This window comes from Leucopleurus acutus (assembly GCF_964270905.1).
Source record: "Leucopleurus acutus genome assembly, chromosome: 19".
Lineage (NCBI taxonomy): Eukaryota > Metazoa > Chordata > Mammalia > Artiodactyla > Delphinidae > Leucopleurus > Leucopleurus acutus.
Window position 1 is genome coordinate 1209020 of NC_139161.1, and position 24312 is coordinate 1233331.

Here is a 24312-nt window from a genome sequence, read left to right on the forward strand (position 1 = left end):
AACAAAGTACCATGAACCAGGGTCTTACAAGTTTTTGAACAGCAGAATGAGACCTGCAAAGGCTTGAGATGCTGGAATTATCAGCCACAGAATAGAAAATAGTCATAGTTAGTATATGGTGTAAACTTAGAGATTTTAAAGGAATTGAAAACACTAAAATGGCAAGGGCGTTTAAAAATTACCATGCATGTTTGTAAAAGAATAAACTCCTAAAAATAAAACAACTTGAAATTCAGAATCTGAATGGATTTGAGAGCAGATTACACACAGAAAATGTCTAGAACGTAGGCGAGAGGAAAAGATGCAAAATATGAAAGCGAGGTTAGATGAAATGAAAGAATGGGAAGATCTATGTACATCATGTGAGTTCATAAAGAGTGGAGATAGAATGGAACAGAGACATTAAATTAATAGGTTACGCCTGAGAGTCTTGCAGTCGTTATAAAAAACAGATCCAGAGGAGGAGCATGTCCCAATCAGAATGAATAAAAACATATCTACACTTAGAGAAATTAAAAAATTGAAGAATACAAAACACAAAGAGAAGATCTTAAAAGCAGCCAGAGAGACAAAAAAAAATTACCTTCCAATGAATAGCAGCTGACTTTTCAACAACACCCCTAAAAATATTTTCAGATTAGTGAAAACTGAGAGTGCTTGCCACTAAACTTCTTTAAAGAACATAAAGGGTGCACTTGGGGCTAAAGGAAAATGCTTGTGTGGAAGGTCAGAGGTGCAAGAAGGAATGAGGAGACAAGACGGGGGACATATATGGATATATCTAAGCAGCTACTGAATAATTAGCAATTTTGAGTTGATAAAAACGAAATAAACTGAAAATAACAACTCTAGCATATAAATATGGGAGACTGCTACAGGACTTAAAATGTCCTAAGTTTCTTTCGTTGTTTAAGAGCATATAAAAAATAATTAACTTTAAAATTTGATAAGTGAAACATGGGTGTTGAGGCCTCTTACTGTGAGCACTAAAGAAAATATAGTGTGTCAGTTCCAAACCAGAGAGGAGAAGAGAGTTGAAGGAGGAAAGCATTTATTCATTTAGAATAAAAGAAGGAAAAGGGGGAGAAAAGCAAAACACGCAGAGCACAGGGCAAACAGCACAAAATAAGAGACAAAATAAAGGCAAATATGTTAGCATGTACAAACTAATGGACTGCATTGGAATAAATGCCCCATTTATTTATTTATTTTTTTAACATCGTAATTGGAGTATAATTGCTTTACAAGGGTGTGTTAGTTTCTGCTGTATAACAAAGTGAATCAGCTATGTGTATACATATATCCCCATATCTCCTCCCTCTTGCATCTCCTTCCCACCCTCCCTATCCCACCCCTCTAGGTGGACACAAAGCACTGAGCTGATCTCCCTGTGCTATGCGGCTGCTTCCCACTAGCTAACTATTTTACACTTGGTAGTGTATATATGTCCATGCTACTCTCTCACTTCGTCCCAGCTTACCTTTCCCTCACTGTGTCCTCACATCCATTCTCTACGTCTACGTCTTTATTCCTGTCCTTCCCCTAGGTTCTTCAGAACCTTTTTTTTTTTTTTTTAGCTTCCATATATATGTGTTAGCATACGGTATTTGTTTTTCTCTTTCTGACTTACTTCACTCTCTATGACAGACCCTAGGTCCATCCGCCTCACTGCAGATAACTCAATTTCGTTTCTTTTTATGGCGGAGTAATATTCCATTGTATATATGTGCCACATCTTTATCCATTCATCTGTTGATGGACACCTAGGTTGCTTCCATGTCCTGGCTATTGTAAATAGAGCTGCAATGAACATTGTGGTACATGACTCTTTTTGAATCATGGTTTTCTCAGGGTGTATATGCCCAGTAGTGGGATTGCTGGGTCGGATGGTAGTTCTACTTTTAGTTTTCTAAGGAGCCTCCATACTCTTCTCCCTGGTGGCTGTACCAATTCACATTCCCACCAGCAGTACAAGAGTGTTCCCTTTACTCCACACCCTCTCCAGCATTTATTCTCTGCAGATTTTTTTGATGATGGCCATTCTGACTGGTGTGAGGTGATACCTCATTGTAGTTTTGATTTGCATTTCTCTAATGATTAGTGATGTTGAGCGTCCTTTCATGTGTTTGTTGGCAGTCTGTGTATCTTCTTTGGAGAAATGTCTATTTAGGTCTTCTGCCCATTTGGGGATTGGGTTGTTTGTTTTTTTGATATTGAGCTGCATGAGCTGCTTGTAAATTTTGGAGATTAATCCTGTGTCAGTTGCTTCGTTTGCAAATATTTTCTCCCATTTTGAGGGTTGTCTTTTCGTCTTGTTTATGGTTTCCTCTGCTGTGCAAAACCTTTTACGTTGCATTAAGTCCCACTTGTTTATTTTTGTTTTTATTTCCGTTTCTCCAGGAGGTGAGTCAAAAAGGATCTTGCTGTGATTTATGTCATAGAGTGTTCTTCCTCTAAGAGTTTTATAGTGTCTGGCCTTATATTTAGGTCTTTAATCCATTTGGAGTTTATTTTTGTGTATGGTGTTAAGGAGTGTTCTAATTTCATTCTTTTACATGTAGCTGTCCAGTTCTCTCAGCACCACTTATTGAAGTCTTTTCTCCATTGTATATTCTTGCCTCCTTTATCAAAGATAAAGTGACCATATGTGCGTGGGTTTATCTCTGGGCTTTCTATCCTGTTCCATTGATCTGTATTTCTGTTTTTGTGCCAGTACCATACTGTCTTGATTACTGTAGCTTTGTAGTATAGTCTGAAGTCAGGAAGTCTGATTCCTCCAGCTCCATTTTTCTTTCTCAAGATTGCTTTGGCTATTTGGAGTCTTTTGTGTTTCCATACGAATTGTGAAATTTTTTGTTCTAATTCTGTGAAAAATGCCATTGGTAGTTTGATAGGGGTTGCACTGAATCTGTAGATTGCTTTGGACAGTATAGTCATTTTCACAGTGTTGATTCTTCCAATCCAAGAACATGATATATCTCTCCATCTGTTGGTATCATCTTTAATTTCTTTCATCAGTGTCTTATAGTTTTCTGCATACAGGTCTTTTGTCTCCTTATGTAGGTTTATTCCTAGGTATTTTATTCTTTTGGTTGCAGTGGTAAATGAGAGTGTTTCCTTAATTTCTCTTTCAGATTTTTCATCATTAGTGTATAGGAATGCAAGAGATTTCTGTGTAAATGCCCCCTTTAAAAGACAAACTTTGATGAGATTTTTAAAAGAAGTTTCCAAAATATATGCTATTTATATATATATATATATATATATATATATATATATATATATATATATATATATAGCTAAAACTTGAGGGTACAAAAAGGTTTAAAAGCGTGGATAAAAATATACCACACGGGCTTCCCTGGTGGTGCAGTGGTTGAGAGTCTGCCTGCTGATGCAGGGGACACGGGTTCGTGCCCCGGTCCGGGAAGATCCCACATGCCGCGGAGCGGCTGGGCCTGTGAGCCATGGCTGCTGAACCTGCGCATCCGGAGCCTGTGCTCCGCAACGGGAGAGGCCACAACAGTGAGAGGCCTGCGTACTGCAAAAAAAAAAAAAAAATTGTACAACTGGCCATCAAGCAATCTCAAAAATTTTCTGGCCATCAAGCAATCTCAAAAATTTTCAAAGAAGTAACGTAGTATAGAGTACATTTTCTGGCCACAATGCACTTAGAAGTGAATAACAAAAAGACAGTCATTAAACTTCACATCCTAAATTGGTTGTTGTCCCCCTAAAATTTCATATCCACCCAGAAGCTGGGAGTGTGACCCTGTTTGGAAATAGGGTCTTTGCAGATGTAATCAAGTTAAATGAGGTCATGCTCGATTAGGAGGAGCCCTAAGTCCAAGGTGACCATTGTCCTTATAGGAAGAGGGAAATTTGGACACAGAGATACAGACACACAAGCACAGCCACGAGGAGATGGGGGCAGAGGCTGGAGCGATGCATCGAGAAGGCAAGGATGGCAAGCAGCCACCGAAAGCTGGGGGAGCCTCTGCCTCAGAGCCTCCAGAAGCAGCCTGCCCTGCCAGCACCTTGCTTTCAGACTTGCAGCCTCTAGAACTCCGAGAGAATAAACGTCGTCTTAAGCCACCCAGCTTTTCGTACTTTGTTGGGACGGCTCTAGGAAACTAGTATACCCCATAGGTTTGGGAATTAAGAAACATACTTCTAAGTAGATCATAAGTCAAAGAAAAAAATAAAAATGGAAGTTCAAAATGTTTTGAATTAAATGGTAATGAAAATGTCGTGTATCTAAACCTAAGAGATTAACCTTAAGCAATGGTAGAGCGGTATTTATAGTCTTAAGTTTATGTAAATCAGGAAAGAAGAAAGGATAAAAATAAATGAGTTAAATATCCAAGATAAGAAGTTAGAAGAATAAAAAACCCAAGAATGTAGAATGAGGGACATAACAAACATAAGAGCAGAAATCAATGAAATAAAAACAAAAAATACAGTAGCAAGTACTAGACGAATCTTAGAAACATAATGTTGCCTATTTGAAGAAGCAAGTTGCAGAAGAGTACATGTAATATTCCATTTACATAGGTGTTTGAAACAAGGAAAACTAAATGTGATGTCTGTGGTAAACGATTTCCGGTAGGATCTCTGTCTGAGCTAGAAGGGGTGGCATGGGATTGGAGAAGGAGGGAAGCAGGAGGAAGGAAGCAATGAACTTCCTTTGTTTGGTAGCCTTTTGCAGTTCTTCTTTTACGGCTCTCCTAGTCATATCCTCTGACCATTTTCCCATTTTTAAAAACAAGGTTATTGCTGACATGGAGGCACAAGTCCACAAGTTGAGAGAAGAGCTGATCAGCGTGAACTCCCAGCGGAAGCAGCAGCTGGTGGAGCTCGGTCTTCTTCGTGAAGAGGAGAAGCAGAGGACTGCTCGGGACCATGAGGCTGCCGTCAACAAACTGAAGGCTGAGTCAGAAAAGATGAAAATAGAGCTGAAAAAGACTCATGCCGCTGAGACAGAGATGACGCTGGAAAAGGTAAGATGCCCACCTGGATGTGTTATAGACAGTCGAGACCCGTGTTTGCAATCCACTGATGCCACCGTTATATTTAATCTCGAAGAGGTGGTGGACTTAGAATTAGTCTCCAGTTGATAAACCATTCAAATGAGCAATCTAAGTGTCTTGCTGTATGTCTCAGGGGGTTTCCTGACTTTTCCCTTGACTTTTGTGGAAGGGATTGTATGGAATATCCCTTCCATAGTTATTAAACATACACTGTGAGAAAAGTGTTATAATGTTATCAAATATTATACTGATTAGGAGTATTGGGGCTGTAACCTTGAGTTTTTCCTAAGGTAAGACTAGGTTTCAGATCTTTCTTATGTTGTCTAATGGTCATTTCTAGATTGTACAGTTTTTTATGTGTCCCATAGATGATGACATATTTTCCCAGATTGATATTTCTAATGAAGAACTTTCTTTAGAATTACACATTTTTGAAATATATGTCAATATAATGTTTACACATTTTGAGTTGACTTATATTCCAGAGACAGCCTCAAATATTTGTTCTTCTGGTGTTCTGGAAAAGTGTAAATATTTTAGTCAGGTAGTAAAAGCGAATTGCTATTAATCATCACAACTGTCAACTGCCCCTTGAGTTCTTTAAGACCAACCTCTATCCTGGGATCAAGACACTGGGAAAGGGTAATTTAAGAATCTTCTGATTTTATTTTCTTCCTACCTCTTCTTGATCTTTAAATGGGAAGTCTTCATAGAGCATACCATGCCATTCCGGGTGCTGCTCTACTAATTTTACCTGGATCGTGGCCCTAAGGTGCTCACTTTGCATCAGTACCGTCATTTACCTGAGGGTCAGATTTCAGCAGACTGGGCCCGTGGCAGCCTGGCTCTGAACCCAGAGATAAACCGGAAGAGGGCTCTGAAGAGGCAGGAGTGAAGAGGCAGGAGTGCACCTGGCTTCCTGGAGGGACCGCAAGGAGGCCAGTGTGGCTGGGAAAGACGGAGGAGGGGAGGACGAGGGGCTGAGGTCAGGGACGAGGCCTCTGGGGACGGACCGGGCCCCGTAGGGCTGTGGAGGCCACTGCAAGGGCTTGGCTTTGACCCCCATAAGTAGAGGAAGCCTGGCGTGTTTGGAGCAGAGGGCTCTCGGGCCACGCCCGCCTGCCGAGGGTGAAGGTGGAAGTGGGGAGACTAGTTCAAAAGCTATTGCAGTGATTTAGACCAGAGTTGAGAGTTGCTGGGCTTGGCCAGTAGCACTGAAGGTGGTACACGGGTCCGGCTGGGTTACGGTCTGATGGTCTGCAGGCAGAGCTGACGGGATCTGCTTTGGGTTCAGACGTGGGAGTGGGGGGTCGGGGGAGAGGCGGAGGGAGAGAGAACCTGTGAGTGAGTCGCCCAGCGTGACTCCAAGGCGACTTGCTGGAGCCACGAAGCGAGCGGAGTTACGTGCCCTTTGCTGCGTGTGAGAGACGGCAAGAGCTGCGCAGGCCACAGGGACACGACCTGGCTGAGGGGCCTTCGTACCCCAGTGAGGATGCTAGCAGTCATTCCATCAGAGCAGCGTGGAATCGTGCTCTTTGATGCCAAAATATACAAGGTGTCTGGAACTGGGGAATGTTCTGATACCAAGTAGTGTTTGCCCCCTGACAAGCGCACAGGAGAAGGGGAAGGTTACGGATGGGGAAGCTGCTGGGAGCTGACACACACCGCACCTCAGCTCTGCTCACTGCCTCCAAAAGTTCAAAGTATCTCCAAGTAAATGTGCTTAAATGGCACGGATACCAGTGCACCTCGAGTTTTTAAAACACTGGACATGGTAAAGCCAGACTTATAAAACATACAGTTTAGGCCTTCATTTTCTTGAATCACGTGTTCACATTTTAAAGGTTTCTTTTTAATAGGAGATGAATTTTTCAAGGATAGGTTTATATGTGTTACTAACGAATTGACAGGTTACAGATAATAAAAGAAATTAGTATTAGCCATCAGTAATTTCTTTGGCAAGTATTTCTTGAATATTTTCTATATCTCAAAGGCATTATCCCAGGCACTTTGGGGCTACACAGAAAAAGGGAAAAAAAGGCACTGTCCTTAAGGAGATTATAAAACAGTAGTGGCTGCAGGGCACACACACGTACACAGATAACTGTAATGCAAGGTAGAGTGTGAACTGGGGGGAAATGGTTTTCTATTAAGAAAATCAGGGGAAATTACCTGGAAGAGATGGATGTCACTTGAACTGGACACGGGTAATGTGTAGGATTTTCTAGTAGGTTCTAAGCCACAGGAATGACCACAGCAAGAGCCATGTGCGTGGCATAGCGGCTACTGAGGGAGAGTGGCCAGCGCCGAGCCTGGAGACGGCGGGGGCGCCAGAGGCCTCCGAAGCTGAGGTGGGGATTAGGCTTTATGGGGTAACAGTGAGGAGGTACTGAAGGTTTTTTTTTTTTTTTTTTTTTTTTGTGGTACGCGGGCGTCTCACTGCTGTGGCCTCTCCCGTTGCGGAGCACAGGCTCCGGACGCGCAGGCTCAGCGGCCATGGCTCACGGGCCCAGCCGCTCCGCGGCACGTGGGATCTTCCCGGACCGGGGCACGAACCCGCGTCCCCTGCATCGGCAGGCGGACTCTTAACCACTGCACCACCAGGGAAGCCCAAGTACTGAAGATTTTTAAGCCATGAAGTGTCAAGATTCGAGCGGTTATTAGGAGAATCTTTCCAAGGTGCCATGGTGTAGAGGTAGCTGGCAGGACTGGGTTAATCCAGGTGACAGGTCCCCGAGGGCACCTCAGAGGTACGGGAATGTGGTGGGGGCCTCGTGGTGAGCACGGGCCAGAGGAGGCGTGTTTGAGAGTCAGCCCAGCCAGGGCGCCGATTAGACTTGTGAGGTGTAAACCCCGCCCTGGATGAATGGGGAATGTCACAGTCTCTGGCCCGGGGAAGAGGATGAAGTCGGTTATGAACGTCAGTTGCATTTGGACTCAGCTGTGACGTTCCCTTGCGGTCGAAGGGACGTCTGTAGCTAATCCCAGGAAGAGCAGGACCGGAGGCGTAGCTCCAGAATGGAGCCTGCGCAGGGAGAGTACAGACGGAAAACCAGCAGCTGGGGAGGGCTTCATCGGTGAAGTCAGAGAGATGGTCCAAGAAGGGCCCTTACGGTGAGAGGGACGCGAGAGAGAAGGCATTTTCATGGGAAGGAAGGAGGAGAGTATTTGGAAGGAGGCTTGCCAAGAACGCGACAGAAGACCCGGAAGGATGAGGGTGAGAGAAGGGCCCCAGGATTGGAAACCGAGAATCGTTGATGACCTTGGACGGATCGCTGCAGGTGGCGGTGTGGCCGGAGCACGGCTGCAGGGGTCAGGGAGGGGGGAGCGAGGGGCTGGAGGTGAGGGGAAGCCTGACGCTCCAGGGAGGTGTCACCCGGAGAGCAGCGGGAGTTACGGAGGGCGCTTAGGTGGAAACACCTGGAAATGCCTGGAAGAGGGAGAGAGAGACGAGAGACCCGCGCACCACTGCGGCTTGTGACCCGAGCGGCGAGGGCGTGAGCGCGGCAGGCAGTGCTCTGCTCCTGGGACCCGCCTCGCTCTCCCTGCCTGGGGTGCTCTCCCTGCCTGGGATGCTCTCGCGCGCGTTCTCCTATAGTCGTCCTCCCGCTTGTCCCCCGCTCTCCTTGCAGCCCCACCTCTAGCTGACGTCCTGTCCCCCTCCCTCCTCAGCACCTCCCGAGGTCTTCACCGCTCGTCTCACTCTCCGAATACATCTTCATTTTTTTACTTATTTGCAACGCCCACCCCCCATTAGACCATAACCTCATTAGCAGGACTTTGTCTATCCCGTTCGCTTCTGTACTGCCAGTGTCTAGAAAGCTTGGCCCATGGTGGGTGCTCACCTGTGTATGTTAAGCAGGGGATGGCAGGAGCCGTGACTTTCTAGGGGGAAGAAGGAAGGAGAGAATTGGGAAGGATACAAAGAAGTCTGACGAGACTCGAGAAGAGCTTCTGTCTGATGCCATCTGGATCCTTAGTAAAGTATCACCGCAGTCTCTGCAGTCTGAGGAATTTCAAGACGAGTGGGACCCCTGGGCTGCAGACTGAGCAGATGGTTGGGATGCAGCTGAAGGAAGGGGATGTGCACGGGTAGGATTCGGGTTCTGCAGGGAGAGAACAGAGCATGGTGGGATGAGTCTGGAAGAGTGGAATGCCCTGAACTGAACTGAGAACACAAGTGATACAGGAAGATAGAAGCGGGGTTTAAGTGGAGTGATTTTAGCTGACGTGGATAATGAATTAGAATGCAGGCACTTGGTGGCATCAGGAGGGCCTGGGGGACAGTAGGAGAGCATTAAGTTGCCATGTTAGTGCCATGAGTTCCAGAGTCCGTATGATAAAATACGAGTGCTCTGCTCTTGATGCGAAGAGCAATTTGCATTTCCCACTGATGTATATTTTTCCTTAACTAGTTGAAGGAGTTCCCCACGCAGTGAGAACAGCGCTGTGAGTTCCCTGAAACAGTCCTTGTGAAATATTCGTTTCCAAAGCATGGTGCCTCGTACAAAGTAGGCATTCGTACATGTTAAGTGAATAAACGAATGATGATGAACTTAGAAATTCAGTTCTGCGGTTTCTGCTACTGTGAATGGTAATACGAATAAATTAAAAATTGCCATTGATTCATCCAAGTTTGCTTTCAACCCAGTATGTGTACTTTGGGTAGGACAAGATGCACCTTGTATTCAAATATTCATTTCTATTGTTGTAATTCCCTTCATATTAGTTAAATGCAAAGCGTAATATCTTTTAAAGATAGTTTTAAAAATTAATAGATATTTGAGTTCTCACTATAAAATTTTGAGTTAGCTCTAATGAATTGATAGATAATTCTCTTGCTAGCCTGTTGTGTCATCGTGCATGTTACTTGAATTCTTCTCACTATGTCTTATAAAAGGTTTAATGTTTTATCATTTTTAAATAAATCTGAAAGTTAAAATATTTGCTAGTGTTTCAAACTCCAGTGAGAATTGAGGATTTAGAAATTGATTTTCTCTCATTAAGTATAAAGTTGAGGTTCAAAGAGGAGAGAATAACCCCAGAATAATAAATAATCTAAATGTAACCTTCCCTGTGGGTCTGGGTTGTTTCAGTAGCACTTACAATGTTAAGGTTATAAAAGAATTCCTAAGTCCAGATCCTCCCTGAGTTTCTGTCAGCAGCGATTTAGACCCCAGTGATATCTTCAATGGCTCTGAGTTAAGAGAAACATGAAATACCTCCACAAGGTCAAAATACTTGAAATAGAGAATCCAAGAGAATGAATGATTGACAGTTGCAAAGTGAAAGCTGCTTTTCCAGCCTTTTAAAATCTTTTTAAACCAAATTGAAACAAAGTCCATAAAATCTGAACCTTTGAAAAATTAAAGAACATTATTATTAAATGATGGTCGTGGGTAACTCTCAGATGTTTGATTAAAACTTTGGTATTTTGGGGCTTCCCTGCTGGCGCAGCGGTTGAGAGTCCGCCTGCCGATGCAGGGGACACGGGTTCGTGCCCCTGTCCGGGAGGATCCCACGTGCCGCGGAGCGGCTGGGTCCGTGAGCCATGGCCATTGAGCCTGCGCGTCCGGAGCCTGTGCTCCGCAATGGGAGAGGCCACAACAGTGAGAGGCCCGCGTACCGCAAAAAAACAAAACAAAAAAACTTTGGTATTTAAAATTTACCATTCTTTCAGAAGTCTATTCAGCTATTTTAAAAATAGCCTTTCTTGAAATAGAAGATATTTTAGAAAATATGGGAAATAGAGAGGTGTAAAATTCCTTGTTACTATCACCACCCAGAGATAACCAATAGTAGTAATTTAATATGTATATAAAATAGCTATATTAACTTAGCTGACTGAGATCATACTAAATAAACAGCTATGCCTTTTGCTTTTTTAAGAGCTATGCTAATAATATTCCAATGTCATTTGGAATTCTTTGAAAATGTAGTTTTCATAATACTGTGTTTTATGGATGTAGCATGATTTAGTGTGAAATTCCTTTATTTTTAAACATTTAGCTTTAAACATTTTTATGTAAATTGATGCAAAAATTAACATCTTCATACATCAAATTTTTTACCCCTTAGTTTAAGATCCCAGTAGAATTACAGGATTGAATTGCTTTTCAAAACGGTTGTACTAATTTGTATTTTCCCCAACAGAATATCTGTTTTATCTAGACAGTCCTTAGTATTAAACCTCTTCTTTGATTTGGGGTGGGGGGTGGTGAAAAACGTTAATTGTTTCTAATTTGCATTTTTAAGAGTGAGACTGAACATATATAATAGATTTGTTATTCGTGTTTCATTTTCTGAGAAGTGCTTGTTCATCTCCTTTGTCAGTTTCTCTTCTGTTAATGTCCTAGTGTTATCCTCATCACCTTATATAAACTTGTTTATGTTTAGGATGATGAAGCTCTTTGTGGCAGGTACTTTTGGTATTTGCCTTCTAATTTTGTCATTTAATTTCATGATACACAAAATTCTTATTTGTATTTAGTGTAATCTATCAATTCCTTTGTGAAGTCTCCAGTATAAGTAGTTGTTTTAAGCTTCACGATTTGATATTTTAAAATATATGAACACATCAAGCATTTTCCACACCGTACTAAGTAAAATGCTCTTATGAAATTGACATAGTACTTACCCGCTTGGGCTCCTGGTCTGTAATTTTAATGGTATCTGAAGGATTATACTGGAATTCTGCCAGCCTGAAGTCATTAAAAGGCTTTGAGCAACAATTCAGCATCTTTTTCAAATTTAAGAAAAGCTCCGTATGGTACAATTATTCAAAGCTAAGGTCGTAGAAACTACTTAAACCTCTGAAATTTATAATTAAAGGATTAATATTAACTTATGAAGACGTCATTTTGGCTTAAAATGGATTTTTAATCTCAATTCTGTTCTTTTTACTTTGATCTTTTCCCTGAGTTTTTCCTTTGCTAAAAATGTGAAGTTTGTATCCTTAAATTTTTAAATATGATTCTCGAACAGTTCAGATTTATAAAAATTGATTGACAAACAACATCCCATTTGATTTTTACAGTATTCCACAAACGTTGATGAACTTCAAGTCGGTGTTTTCTTCTGGGTTTTTAACCCACAGCTTGGTATAATGGACTCTAATGATACCTCTAAAAGTAACAATAAATTAATCTGGAAAAGAAAAACCTTGCACAAATGGAAACTTGGAAAACTTTGGGTGTGTTCGTAATTTGAATATGATGGATTGGTGTTCATTTATATTGTTTAGCATTTTAAAGTATCTTCAAATGGCCTCAATCGTAAACCTTCTTTTGAATGGTGAAAGGGTCTATGTCTTTACAAAAGCTAAGATTTTTTGTCATTTTGACAATATATGCAAATCAGTCCAAACCAGATATTTTAGTTCAATCAGTTAATGTATCTCTGTGTAACAAGAGGCACTGTGTGTTCCTTTGAGACTCAGTTTAGCATCGATTTCCAGCTCTCTCCCACTTCTTCTGATTCTGATGCGAGGCACCTGTTTCACAGTGATCCCACTAAATACTGGAATCGTATCTGGGGTGTCTGCTTATTCAGCCGAAGTAGCAGAGGATCTGTCATCATTCGTGCTTGAATAGTTACGTTGCCAGGGTTTCACCGCCCTCTCCTGCGTGGGCTGCAGAGTCGCGGGCGGGTGAGGTGGAGAAGCGCTGCTGCCTGATGCACAGCTCCCCACCGTTTCCCTGAGAACCGCTCGCACCCCCTCTACCTGCGCTGCTTCCTGTAGCAGAGGGCTCCTGTTTTCCAGCAGATCTGGGAGAGCAAAGCCGTAGCTTCACTTCCGAGGCTACAGCTTTCCTAGGCTGGAGAGCTAAGTTTTACTAGGAGGAAATGAAAAGACAGTGTATTTTACGTTAGGGATTATTTGAAAATCAGATCTAGAATTATAAATGAATCATTGTTTATTTTTAAAGTAAACATTTAAAGTTTCTAAGATTAACCCCCCTTGTCATTCTGTAGCCTAACTTTCTAATACTCTAATCGTACCAGTATAAATGGGAGTTCTGCCACTCACCAGTTGTTGTTGGTTTTATCCTTTTTGGACGTTCTTAAGGGAAAAGTTTTTACCTAAAATAAAGGGAAAAACTCTTAGGTCAGTGCAGCAAGTGACAGTAATCGGTACGTTATTGAAAGTAGAGCAGTTTACTTGCCGTCCTCAGAGACTGATACCCAAACTAAGAGAGTCGGGAGCAAGTAAATGAGCAGGTGTTTGTGCCCAGAGCCTTTTGTGTGTGTGTGTGTGTGTAAGGTTAGTATTGATAACTGTACAGTTCTTTTTTTTTAATTTAATTTTAATTTAATTAATTAATTTATTTATTTTTGGCTGTGTTGGGTCTTCGTTTCTGTGCGAGGGCTTTCTCTAGTTGCGGAAAGCGGGGGCCACTCTTCATCGCGGTGCGCGGGCCTCTCACTGTCGCGACCTCTCTTGTTGCAGAGCACAGGCTCCAGACGCGCAGGCTCAGTAATTGTGGCTCACGGGCCCAGTTGCTCCGCGGCATGTGGGATCCTCCCAGACCAGGGCTCGAACCCCTGTCCCCTGCATTGGCAGGCAGATTCCCAACCACTGTGCCACCAGGGAAGCCCTGTACAGTTCTTTTGATCCTTTTGGCTTCGTGGCCAAACCTACCTACAGGAGTGTTATTTATTTATTTATTTGAAGTATACTTGACGTACAATATTATATCAGTTTCATGTGTACAACATATAATGATTCAACATTTCTCTACGTTATGAAATGATCACCACAGTGTACGTTTAGTTACCATCTGTCATCATACAACGTTAACACAGTATTATTGACTCTATTCCCCATACTATACAGTACATCCCCATTGTTTATTTTGTTTAATTTATTACTTATTTTATGACTGGAAGTTTGTACTTCTTAATCCCCTTCACCCAGTTCATCTTGCCCCTCAACCTCCACTCCCCGCTGGCAACCGGTCAAACTATTCTCTGTATCCATGGGTCTGGGTTTTGTTTTGCTGTTTAGATTCCATATATAAGTGAAATCATGCACTATTCGTCTTTCTGTGTCTGATTTATTTCACTTAGCATAAAGCCCTCAAGGTCTATCCATGTTGCTCGTGGCAAGGTTTCTTTCTTTTCATGGTTAAGTAGTATTCCACGTCTTCTTTATCCATCGATGGCTACTTGGGTTGTTTCCATATCTTGGCTATTGGAAATAACGCTGCAGTGAATATAGAGGAGTATATATCTTTGCAAATTAGTGTTTTCATTTTTTTCAAGTAGATATCCAGAAGTGAAATTGCTAGATCATGCGGTAGTTATATCTTTAATTTCTCATATTCTGTAGTGGCTGCACCAATATGCATTCCCACCAACAGTGTACAGATGTAGCCTTTTCTCCACATCCTTGCCAGCATTTGTTATTTCTCGTCTTTTTGATAACAGCTATCATGACAGGTGTGAGGTGACAGCTCATTGTAGTTTTGATTTGCATTTCCCTAATTACTAGTGTTGTTGAGCATCCTTTCATGTGTCTCTTGGACATTTGTATGTCTTTGAAAAAATGTCTATTTAGATCCTCTGCCCATTTTTTAATTAGTTTAGTTTTTATTGTTGATTTGTATGAGTTCTTTATATATATTTTGGATATTAACCCTTTATCAGATATAATTTGCAAACACCTTCTCCATTCAGTAGGTTGCCGTTTCATTTTGTTGATGGTTTCCTTTGCCGTGCAGAAGCTTTTTAGTTTGAGGCAGTCCCATTTGTTTATTTTTGCTGCTGTTGTTCTTGCCTTTGGGGTCAGATCCAAAAAAACACGGCTAAGACTGATGTCAGAAGCTTACCGCCGATGTTTTCTTCCAGGATTCTTATGGTTTCAAGTCTTACAAGTCTTTCAAGTCTTTAACCCATTTTGAGTTTATTTTTGTATGTGGTGTAAGATAGTGGTCCAGTTTCATTCTTGTTCATGTAGCTGTCCAGTTTTCCCAGCACCACTTATTGAAGAGACTGTCCTTTCCTCATTGTATACTCTTGCCCCCTGTGTCGTACATTGACCATACACGTGTGGTTTTATTTCTGGACTCTCTATTCTGTTCCACTGATCTGTAGGTCTGTTTTTATACCAATACCATACTACTTTTTTATTTCTATAGCTTTGTAGTATAGTTTGAAACCAGGGAGCATGATATCAATCTCCAACTTTGTTCTTCTCTCTCAAGATTGCTTTGGCTATTCAGGATCTTTTGTGTTTCCACACAATCTTTAGAATTATTTGTTCTAGTTCTGTGAAAAATGCCACTGGAATTTTGGTAGGGATTGCATTAAATCTGTAGATTGCTTTGGGTAGTATGGACATATTAATGGTATTAATTCTTCCAATCCATGAGCACAGAATATCTTTCCATTTATTTGTGTCTTCTTTAATTTCCTTCAGCAGTGTTTTATAGTTTTCAGTGTACAGGTCTTTCACCTCTTTGGCTGAATTTATTCCTAGGTTTTTATTCTTTCTGATTCAATTGTGAGTGGGATTGTTTTCTTGATTTCTCTTTCTGATAGTTCATTATTAGTGTATAGAAACACAACAGGTTTCCATATATTAATTTTATATCCTGCAGCTTTACTGGATTCATTTATTAGTTCTAACAATTTTTTGGTGGAGTCTTTAAGGTTTTCTATATATGGTATTATGTCATCTGTAAACAGTGACAGTTTTTCTTCCTTTTCAGTTTAGATGCATTTTATTTCTTTTTCTTGCCTAATTGCTGTGGCTAGGACTTCCAATACTATGTTAAATAAAAGTGACCAGAGTGAGTATCCTTGTCTTGTTCCTGATATTAGAGGAAAAGCTTTTGGCTTTCCACAGTTGTATATGATAGTCATACACAGACTTTATTATGTTGAGGTACATTTCCTCTTTGTTGAGAGCTTTTATAAATGGATGTTGAATTTTGTCAGATGCTTTTTCTGCATCTATTGAAATGGTCAATGATTTTTATCTTTCATTTTGTTAAGGTGGTGTGTCATCACCTTATGAACCATTAGAATTATGAACCATTCTTGCTTTGGAGTAAATCCTACTTGATCATGGTGTATGATACTGTTAATGTATTGTTCAATTTGGTTTGATAATATTTTGTTGAGGATTTTTGCATCTATGTTCATCAGGGATATTGGCCTGTAATTTTCTTTTTTATGGTGTCTTTGTTTGGTTTTGGTATCAGAGTAATGCTGGCCTTCCTTGTAAAATGAGTTTGGAAGGATTCCTTCCTCTTAAATTGTTTGAAAAAGTTTGAGAAGGATAGGTATTAAATATCTTTGAATGTTTGGTAGAATTCACCCGTCAAGCCATCTGGTCCTGGACTTTTGTTTGTTGGGAGTTTTTTGATTAATGATTCAGTCTCCTTACTAATAATTGTTGTTGTCAGAGTTTCTCTTTGTATGTGTGTGTGTGTGTGTGTGTGTGTGTGTGTGTGTGTGTGTTTAAGATTAGTAATGATAATTGTACAATCCTTTTTGATTCTTTCAGCTTCATGGCCAAACTTATAGGAGTCTTATTGGACACGGCATCTTTTTTTCATAACACTGAAGAAAATAAAATGAAAAAATCTGTTTTATTAGTATCTTCATCAATGATGACATGATTACAAATAACAACATAAATAATAATTTATGGCACTATCTTGATAGTTTACCATAAATAGTGAGCCTATACATCCCAATTTGCCCAGGAAAGTCCCTGTTTATACCTGTTGTCCCAGTATCCTGTATGATTTAACGTTTTCCTAGCCTCTTTCACTCTTAAACATGTCCCAGCTTGCATGCTAAGTTATATGATTACCCTAATTATGAAGGTACTTTTTATGTAAAGGAGGCATCTTTTCTTTTTATATATCCTATGACTTAATTATTAAACATTATAATGCTGAATACATATATTTTAAATGAGTGCCTTTTTGACATTAATACTGAACTTAGGTTTAGATAACTAGACTCTAGTTATTTTAATACCCCAACTAGCCTTTACTGATGTTTTTTCCCACACCAGACTAACATTTCAGTAGCATTCAATGCACTTAGCTCAAAAGTTTATTAGGAGACTTAAGGAAGTTGGAGTAAAGAGACAGAGCCTTCCTATCCACACTCTTGCCTTATTTTGCTTAGAGAGTCTCTGTGAGGGGAGGGCAGATGGTGAGCTGATAGGCGTTAGGTGTTGGGTGTTGAGTGTCAGAGCATAGTGCAGTGGAAGAGCTCTGGGCTGAGAGTCACGTCTTGTTCTAACCACTGTTCATAATGGAAGGGAAGCAATCATGCTATGTGAGGCAGGGTTTCCTGATTCAATATTGTGATGATTAAATAATGATTATAAGTGGTCAACTAACTGAGTTGAATTGAATACATTACAGGATACAGAAAAAAAAAATGATGTACATGACTAGGAAAAGTGCAGTTGGCTTAAATAAACTTCTGCCTCTTCACAAGTAATCAAGGAAACGCTAATTGAGACAAGATGCTACTTCGCATACATTGAATAAACACATTATTTTAATAATACCATGTTTTGTTTTAAATTAATAATACCAAATACCAAGCGTGCAGTGAATAAATACTCTAAAACGTTGTTAGTGTGAGTAGAAATTGGTACAACCTTCCTGAAAGCCTTCAGTAACCTAAGTTATTAACTTTAAAAATATCTGTCTCTTTTGACTTAGTAATTTTTCCTGGTTAGCATAATATTGATAATAAAAACCCCAGAAATATATCCCTCTAAACAGAAATTAATCTCACTCTGAATATTGTTAAAAAATGAAATAAAATATTAGGCAATAGAATCTAATAGTGCATTTAAAACATCATATACCATGATCACATGGGTTTTATTCCAGGAATGCAAAGATGGCTTGATATTAGGAATGCTATTAGTATAATTCACTATATTGATAAATCACAAGTGAAAAATTGTATACAGTCTTCTCCATATTCTTCACAATGAGCCTAAGCTGCTGTAAAAAAAGAACCCCAAAACCGTGGACAAGTGAGATTGGGAGTTTACTTCACTCTCTCATCACAGTCTGCTTCAGGGGTGGGAACAAACTGTTCCGTCCCACTAGGTCATTCAGGAACCCAGGCTGGCTCGTGGAATGGCTCTGTCATCTTCAATGTGGAGCTTCCACCTCTGCCTTAGATGGTTCCAGCTGTCACCACTTCTCAACCAGCAGGAAGGGGGGAGGAAGATGAGGACAAGTAAGTACTTTTTAGGAGGTGCCATGGCAACGATCGCATGCGTCATCCCCACTCACGCTGCACTGGAGGAATCTTAGCCCTAGGGCTGTGCCTGCAGAAGCAGGGACTTGTTAGCATGTGCGCATTACAAGTTGGGGGGACTGTTATTTAAAAAAGAAGAACTGATGCTAAGGGGAATTAGCAGGCAATGGCACGTTTGTAATGCTTTTAGCATTTGATACCTGTTCTGTGTAGAGTGGTCCTAGACGCTTGCTACAGCAGCGCACAAAGAGCCAGATACTCCTGCCTTCTCAGAGCTCACATTCCAGCAGGAGAGACAGACCGTAAGCCGAGAACGTGCTGTGTAAGCAGCATACATGGAATTTTTAAAAGTGTCCGAGTGCTATTGAATAAAATGACAGAGAAGATCAAGGGAGGCTCTGGAGTTCCAGAGTTGGGACCATTTAAATAGTGTGGTCAGTGTTGGCCTCACTGATAAGGTCAGTGAAGGGGTTGAGTCGGCCTTGTAGGTATTTGGAGGAAGAAATGTACGGCAGGGTGAACAGCCAGTGCAAGGACATGGCAGCAGGAGCATGGCTGGCGTGGCCAAGGAACAGCAGGGAAGCCGCTGTGAAGAGAGCAGAGCAGCCCAGGGAGAGGAAGTGGGAGATGAGGTTCGGGGGACCCCAGGGGTCCTGACCACACAGGCCCTTCGAGCCTGTCGTAAGGACTTTAACTGCAGGCATGGAAGAAAGCCGAGTACCGTGCCGTGATCTGACTCAGGCTGGAAAAGGTCATTCTAGTCGTGCGAGAGCACAGGTGAGAGGCCAATGAGGAGGGCACTGCAGTAACCCTACTGAGAGGTGGTGACATAGACCAGAGTGGCACCAGCGCGGGTGGTCAGGTTCTGGATGTATTCTAATGTTGGAGCCACCACGACTCTCTGAGGGATTTGATATGGGACGTGAGACTAAGAAAAAGTAAGCTACAGATAAACTTACATTTGGGGAAGAATGGAGATATGCTAGCTCATTTCTTTGTGTGATGGGTTTATATGGGATTTTTAAATTATATTTTTCCGTTTTTTCTAAATGTTCTATGTTATAACCACTTTGTAAGCTGAACAGTGATGTACAAAAGTCACCATCTAGTTATCTTACTGCCCTGCCCGTAGGCCCTAGGGCATCTTCAACTGTCTTCCCATTTTCTGCCCCTGGGAGACCAGAGTCACAAAGAAAGGGATGTGCTGGTACTCAACCCTGGAGTTACATGAGCAGTTACACGAGTTACATCAGAAACTGTTCAGCGTGATTGTGACATCAGTAGCCCCTGCCCACCCCTGCCTGAATCCCTGTCCCCTGACTCATCTTTCTGTCAGGGCAGGGCGGCCCTCATTAGCCTCGAAGAGGGTTGTCCTGCAGCCTGTTCATCTGGCTCTCATCTTAGCTTCTGGAATCTTCCGGAGGGTCAAAGGAAATGTGGGCTTCTCTGACGTTAGACTCCTCGTCTCTCAAGGAGAGTCAAGCCCTGCGTCTGGTGGGGATGAAAGGAGAACATGGTAACACCCCCGAGACAGAGCAGGCTGGTAGTCTGAGGCCCCTGAGGGACACAGGACCATCTGGCCTCAAAGAGAAGAAGGTAAGACTGAGACACAGGGCAGGGGTCTTCCTAAAAGACAGATCTCATTGCTGGGCTGGATCAGGCCCTGGCAACGTCAAAATGGCCTCTCGCCTCAAGGAGAGTTATTTTAATGAGGCGGGGGCAATGGAAGGAATGAAACTCTGATTCCCTGTGACTGAAATCAGAGCCTCCGTCTAGATCTGTTGGGCAGCTGCCCTGAGGAGCACCAAGGAACAGCGTCAGGCGGAACCTTCAGGACGAGGTGGGCTGGGAGCGAATGGCGTCCCCACTCCCGCTCAAAACCTTCCGGGTACCATTGCCCACGGCAACGTGAGTTACCATGGCACCTTAGTTTCCTGACAAAGGATTTATATAACCTCATTTCTCTCTTCTATTTTCTCCTTTTTTCCCTCTTATTAATTTTAATTACCTTAATTTTTTAGTGTACAGTTCAGTGGCACTGAGTGCATTTAAATCATTGCACCATCCATCTCCAGAACTTCTTTCTTCATGCAAAACCTACATGATGCCCATTAAACACTAACTCCCTGTTTACCCATCCCCCAGCTTCTGGAGACCACCATTTTACCTTCTGTCTCTGTATCTGACGACTCTAGGTGCCCCACACGAGTAGAATCCAGCAGCGTTGGTCTTTTTGTGACTGGCAGATTTCACTTAGCATATTGTCTTCCAGGTTTATCCACCTTTTAGCGTATGTCAGAACTTCTTTTTTTTCAAGGCTGAATGATATTCCATTGTATGTATGTATAGACCACCTGTTGTCTACCCATTCATCCCATCAATGGACACTTGGGTTGCTTCCACCTTTTGGCCATTGTGAATAATGCTGGTATGAACATGGGTATACAGATGTCTGAGTTGCCGCTTTCAGTTATTTTGGGTATATATTGAGTAATGGAATTGCTGGATCATATGATAATTCTGTTGTTAATTTCTTGAGAAATCTGCCGTGCTGTCTTCTGTAGCTGCTGCACCATTTTACATTCCCACCAGCAGTGCACAAGGGTTCCAGTTTCTCTACATCATTGCCAACACTTGTTGTTTTTGCTTTGTTTCTTTTGTTTTTATAGTAGCCATCAAAATGAGTGTGAATGGTGTCTCCCCCACCACAGACACATCTGTGCTGTGCCCAGGCCAGACGCTCGCTCTGTAAACAAGCAGGCTGCAAACACTCTCCCTTCCTGGCTCCACGCGGGCAGTGCCCTCTGCCTGGAAGACCTGCCAAACTCATCCTCGTTCAGCACATGGCCTGTCCGTCTCCCCCTTCCTACACCAGCTCCTGAGAAATCATGCTCTTTCTGATACTCCTGTAATTCTTCATCAATTGCTCTCTTTTTAAAATATTTTTAATCAAGATATAACTTACATGCAGATGATGTATAATTCCACAGATTTTGACAGACCATCGCCACAATCAAGATACCTGTTCCATCAGCTCAGATATTCCTCCAGACCTTGGGTGTCGCCCCCGTTCCTCCCCCTAGCCCCAGCTCCTGGGACCCGCTCATCTGTTTTCTGCAGCTATAGATTTGCCTTTTCCGGAGTGTCATATAAATGGATCATTCGATATGAGCCTTTTGAGTCTGATTCTTTCCTTTAACATCATGCATTTGAGATTCATTCACGTGTGTGTCACAGTAGCTCGTTTTTTTTTAAATAATAATATTGCATGGATGTACCAGTTCGTTGAGAAATTTGGGGACTGTTAAGCATTCATGTAAAGATTTTGTGTGAACATAAATGTTTTATTTCATTTGCGTAAATAGCAAGGAGTGGGATTGCTGCGTTATATGGTAAACCTATTTTTTAACTCTACTAGAAACTGCCAGTCTTTCCGCGGTGGTCATATCATGTTGCACTCCCATCAGCAAGGCGTAGTGGTTCCAGTTGCTCTGCCTCCTCACCAGCACTTGGTATTCTTGAGTTTGTAATATTGCTTTAGCCGTCCTAGTAGGGGTGCCTCACTGCATGTGTGCTTCCCTGCTAACTAATAATGCTGAGCATCTTTGCGCGTGTGCATTGCTCATCTGAGTATCTTCCTTGGTAAAGTGTTTATTTAAGTGTTTTTCTAATTTTATATTAAGTTGTTTACTTTCTTATTACTGAATTTTGAGAGTTCTTTATGTATTTTAGATACAAGTCCTTTATAAGATATGTGATTTGAAAACTCTTTTCATAGTCAGTGGCTTCTTTTCATTCCTTTATCTTTCAAAGAGCAGAGGTTCTTAATATTTATGAAGTCTAGTTTATCATTTTGTTCTTTTATAGATAGTGCTTTTGGTGTCACATCTAAGAAAATGTTTGCCTAACTTAATGTCACAGGGGTTTTCTCCTGTTTTCTTTTACAAGTTTTGTAGTTTTAAGTTTTATATTTATGTTCAGTGTTGAGTCAATTTTGGGGACTGGTGCAAGATACAGATTAAGATTCCGTGTATTAGCACTGTTTGTTGAAAAGACTGTCTTGTGTGTATTGAATCGCCTTTGCAGCTTTGTTGAAAATCAGTATACTGTCCATGTGTGCAGCACTACTGGACTCCCTAATTTTGTTCTATTGACATATATGTCTTTCCTTTTCCAGTACCACACCATCTTAATTATTGCAGCTTTTATAGTCAGTCTTGGAGACTTTTAATGTGAGTTGTCCAACTGTGTTCTTTTTCAAAATTGTTTTGCCTATGGTAGTTCCTTTGCTCTTAGAGTCAGCATAATGAATTCTACACAAAATCCTGCTGGGATTTTTCTTTTAATTGTGTTAAATCTATTTCTCAGTTTGGAAAAAATTGAAATCTTAATGATATTGAGTAGTCCAGTCCATGAACTTAGACTGTCTTCTCGTTTATTTAGTTTTCTTTAATATCTTTCATCAGTGTTTATAGCTCTTAGCATATAGATGTTGCATTTATTTTGTTAGATTTATGCCTGTCATTTCATGTTTTTAACTTTAATTGCCAATTGGTCATTACTAATATGCAGAAATACGATCGAGTTTGTTTTTTTAACTTTAATTGCCAATTGGTCATTACTAATATGCAGAAATACAATCGAGTTTGTTATAGTGATTGTTTATCCTGTGACCTTTCTGAACTCACTTATTAGTTCCAGTCACTTTTTTTATAGATTCTTTGGAATTTCTACATAATCAGATAAGTATCTGGTATTTGATAGTTTTCCCTGTGGGGGAATTAATTTTAATGTAATGAAGCAACATATGTCAACATATTTTATTTCTCGCACTAGCATATTTTATCACTAGGCTGATGAATTTTAGAAAATGACTTCTCAAAACAAACCTAACGTATGAAGAGTCAGGTGAGGTCACACTAACCAGAGAAAATGCTTATGAGACACGGAGGTCCTGGTTTATGTGAGTGTGTCCTAGGACACACGTGTGGCTTCTTAAATAACAGTAATACACAGATATTTTAAGGGCCTCGTTTTTTTTTTTTTTTTTTTTTTTTTTGCACTACATGGGCCTCTCACTGTTGTGGCCTCTCCCGTTGCGGAGCACAGGCTCCGGACGCGCAGGCTCCGCGGCACGTGGGATCCTCCCGGACCGGGGCACGAACCCGTGTCCCCTGCATCGGCAGGCGGGCTCTCAACCACTGTGCCACCAGGGAAGCCCTTTTTAAGATACAAGTTATTCTTGGTCTTGACTCTCCATATTAATCATTCTTTTAAACATCCAAATGATTTAAGATAATAGTTTATGTACATATTCTAAATATTGCATTAGATTGAGAACCTCTGCTACTTAAATAACTATAAAATTTTTGCAAAACCAACAGTATTGAAATCAGGCCCAAAATATATTTCTCCTACACACGAAAAACTGGTGGAAAAAAAAACCCCACCATTGCTTGTAATATGTCACTCTCAGTGAAAGAATGTCCTTTTAAAAAAACAATATCACTTTGATAGTTGAGAAGTTTTTTTTTTTTAAATGTTGGAATCCCCAAATTATGTAGAAAAATCTGACTCCTGTCTCTTAAAATTATAAAACCCTTAAAAATATTTTCTCTTTTTAAATTGATTACAACATTAGGGTATGTTTTGAATTTTATATTCTGAATATATACATATGGAGAGAGAGGCAGAGAGAGAGCGCTGAGATATATGTCCAAAAAAGTTACTAATAGATACACACATATGCGTGCATATATCCACAGAGCACACTAATCAATTTCAGTAATAGTATAGGCTGTATCATTGCACTTATGGCTAAAACACAGCTAACCAGCCAGGTGCAGAGTATTGTATGCTATTTTTTTAAATGTTCACAATGTATTACAAATTATTATTGGAAAAAAAGAAAAGCTACACTTTTAAGTGTGTGCAGATGTGAATTTTGGCTAACAGAACTGTTTTTAATATTCATCTATGGTATTTTCTTGGCAAAGAAAACAGACATTTGTTCCCACTGCATGAATTTAGCAGC

At 41.1% G+C, this 24312-nt stretch overlaps 1 protein-coding gene across 12 annotated transcripts in view; it reads left to right on the forward strand.

Annotated features, from left to right (window-relative positions):
* Window positions 1-24312, forward strand: part of CEP112 (centrosomal protein 112) — a 422061-nt gene that overhangs the window by 261553 nt on the left and 136196 nt on the right. For all 12 annotated transcript variants that reach the window (XM_082861163.1, XM_082861173.1, XM_082861172.1 and 9 more), the window contains one exon: window positions 4770-5000. In XM_082861163.1, the coding sequence (XP_082717289.1) occupies window positions 4770-5000 (231 nt within the window). The remainder of the gene's footprint in view (window positions 1-4769; window positions 5001-24312) is intronic.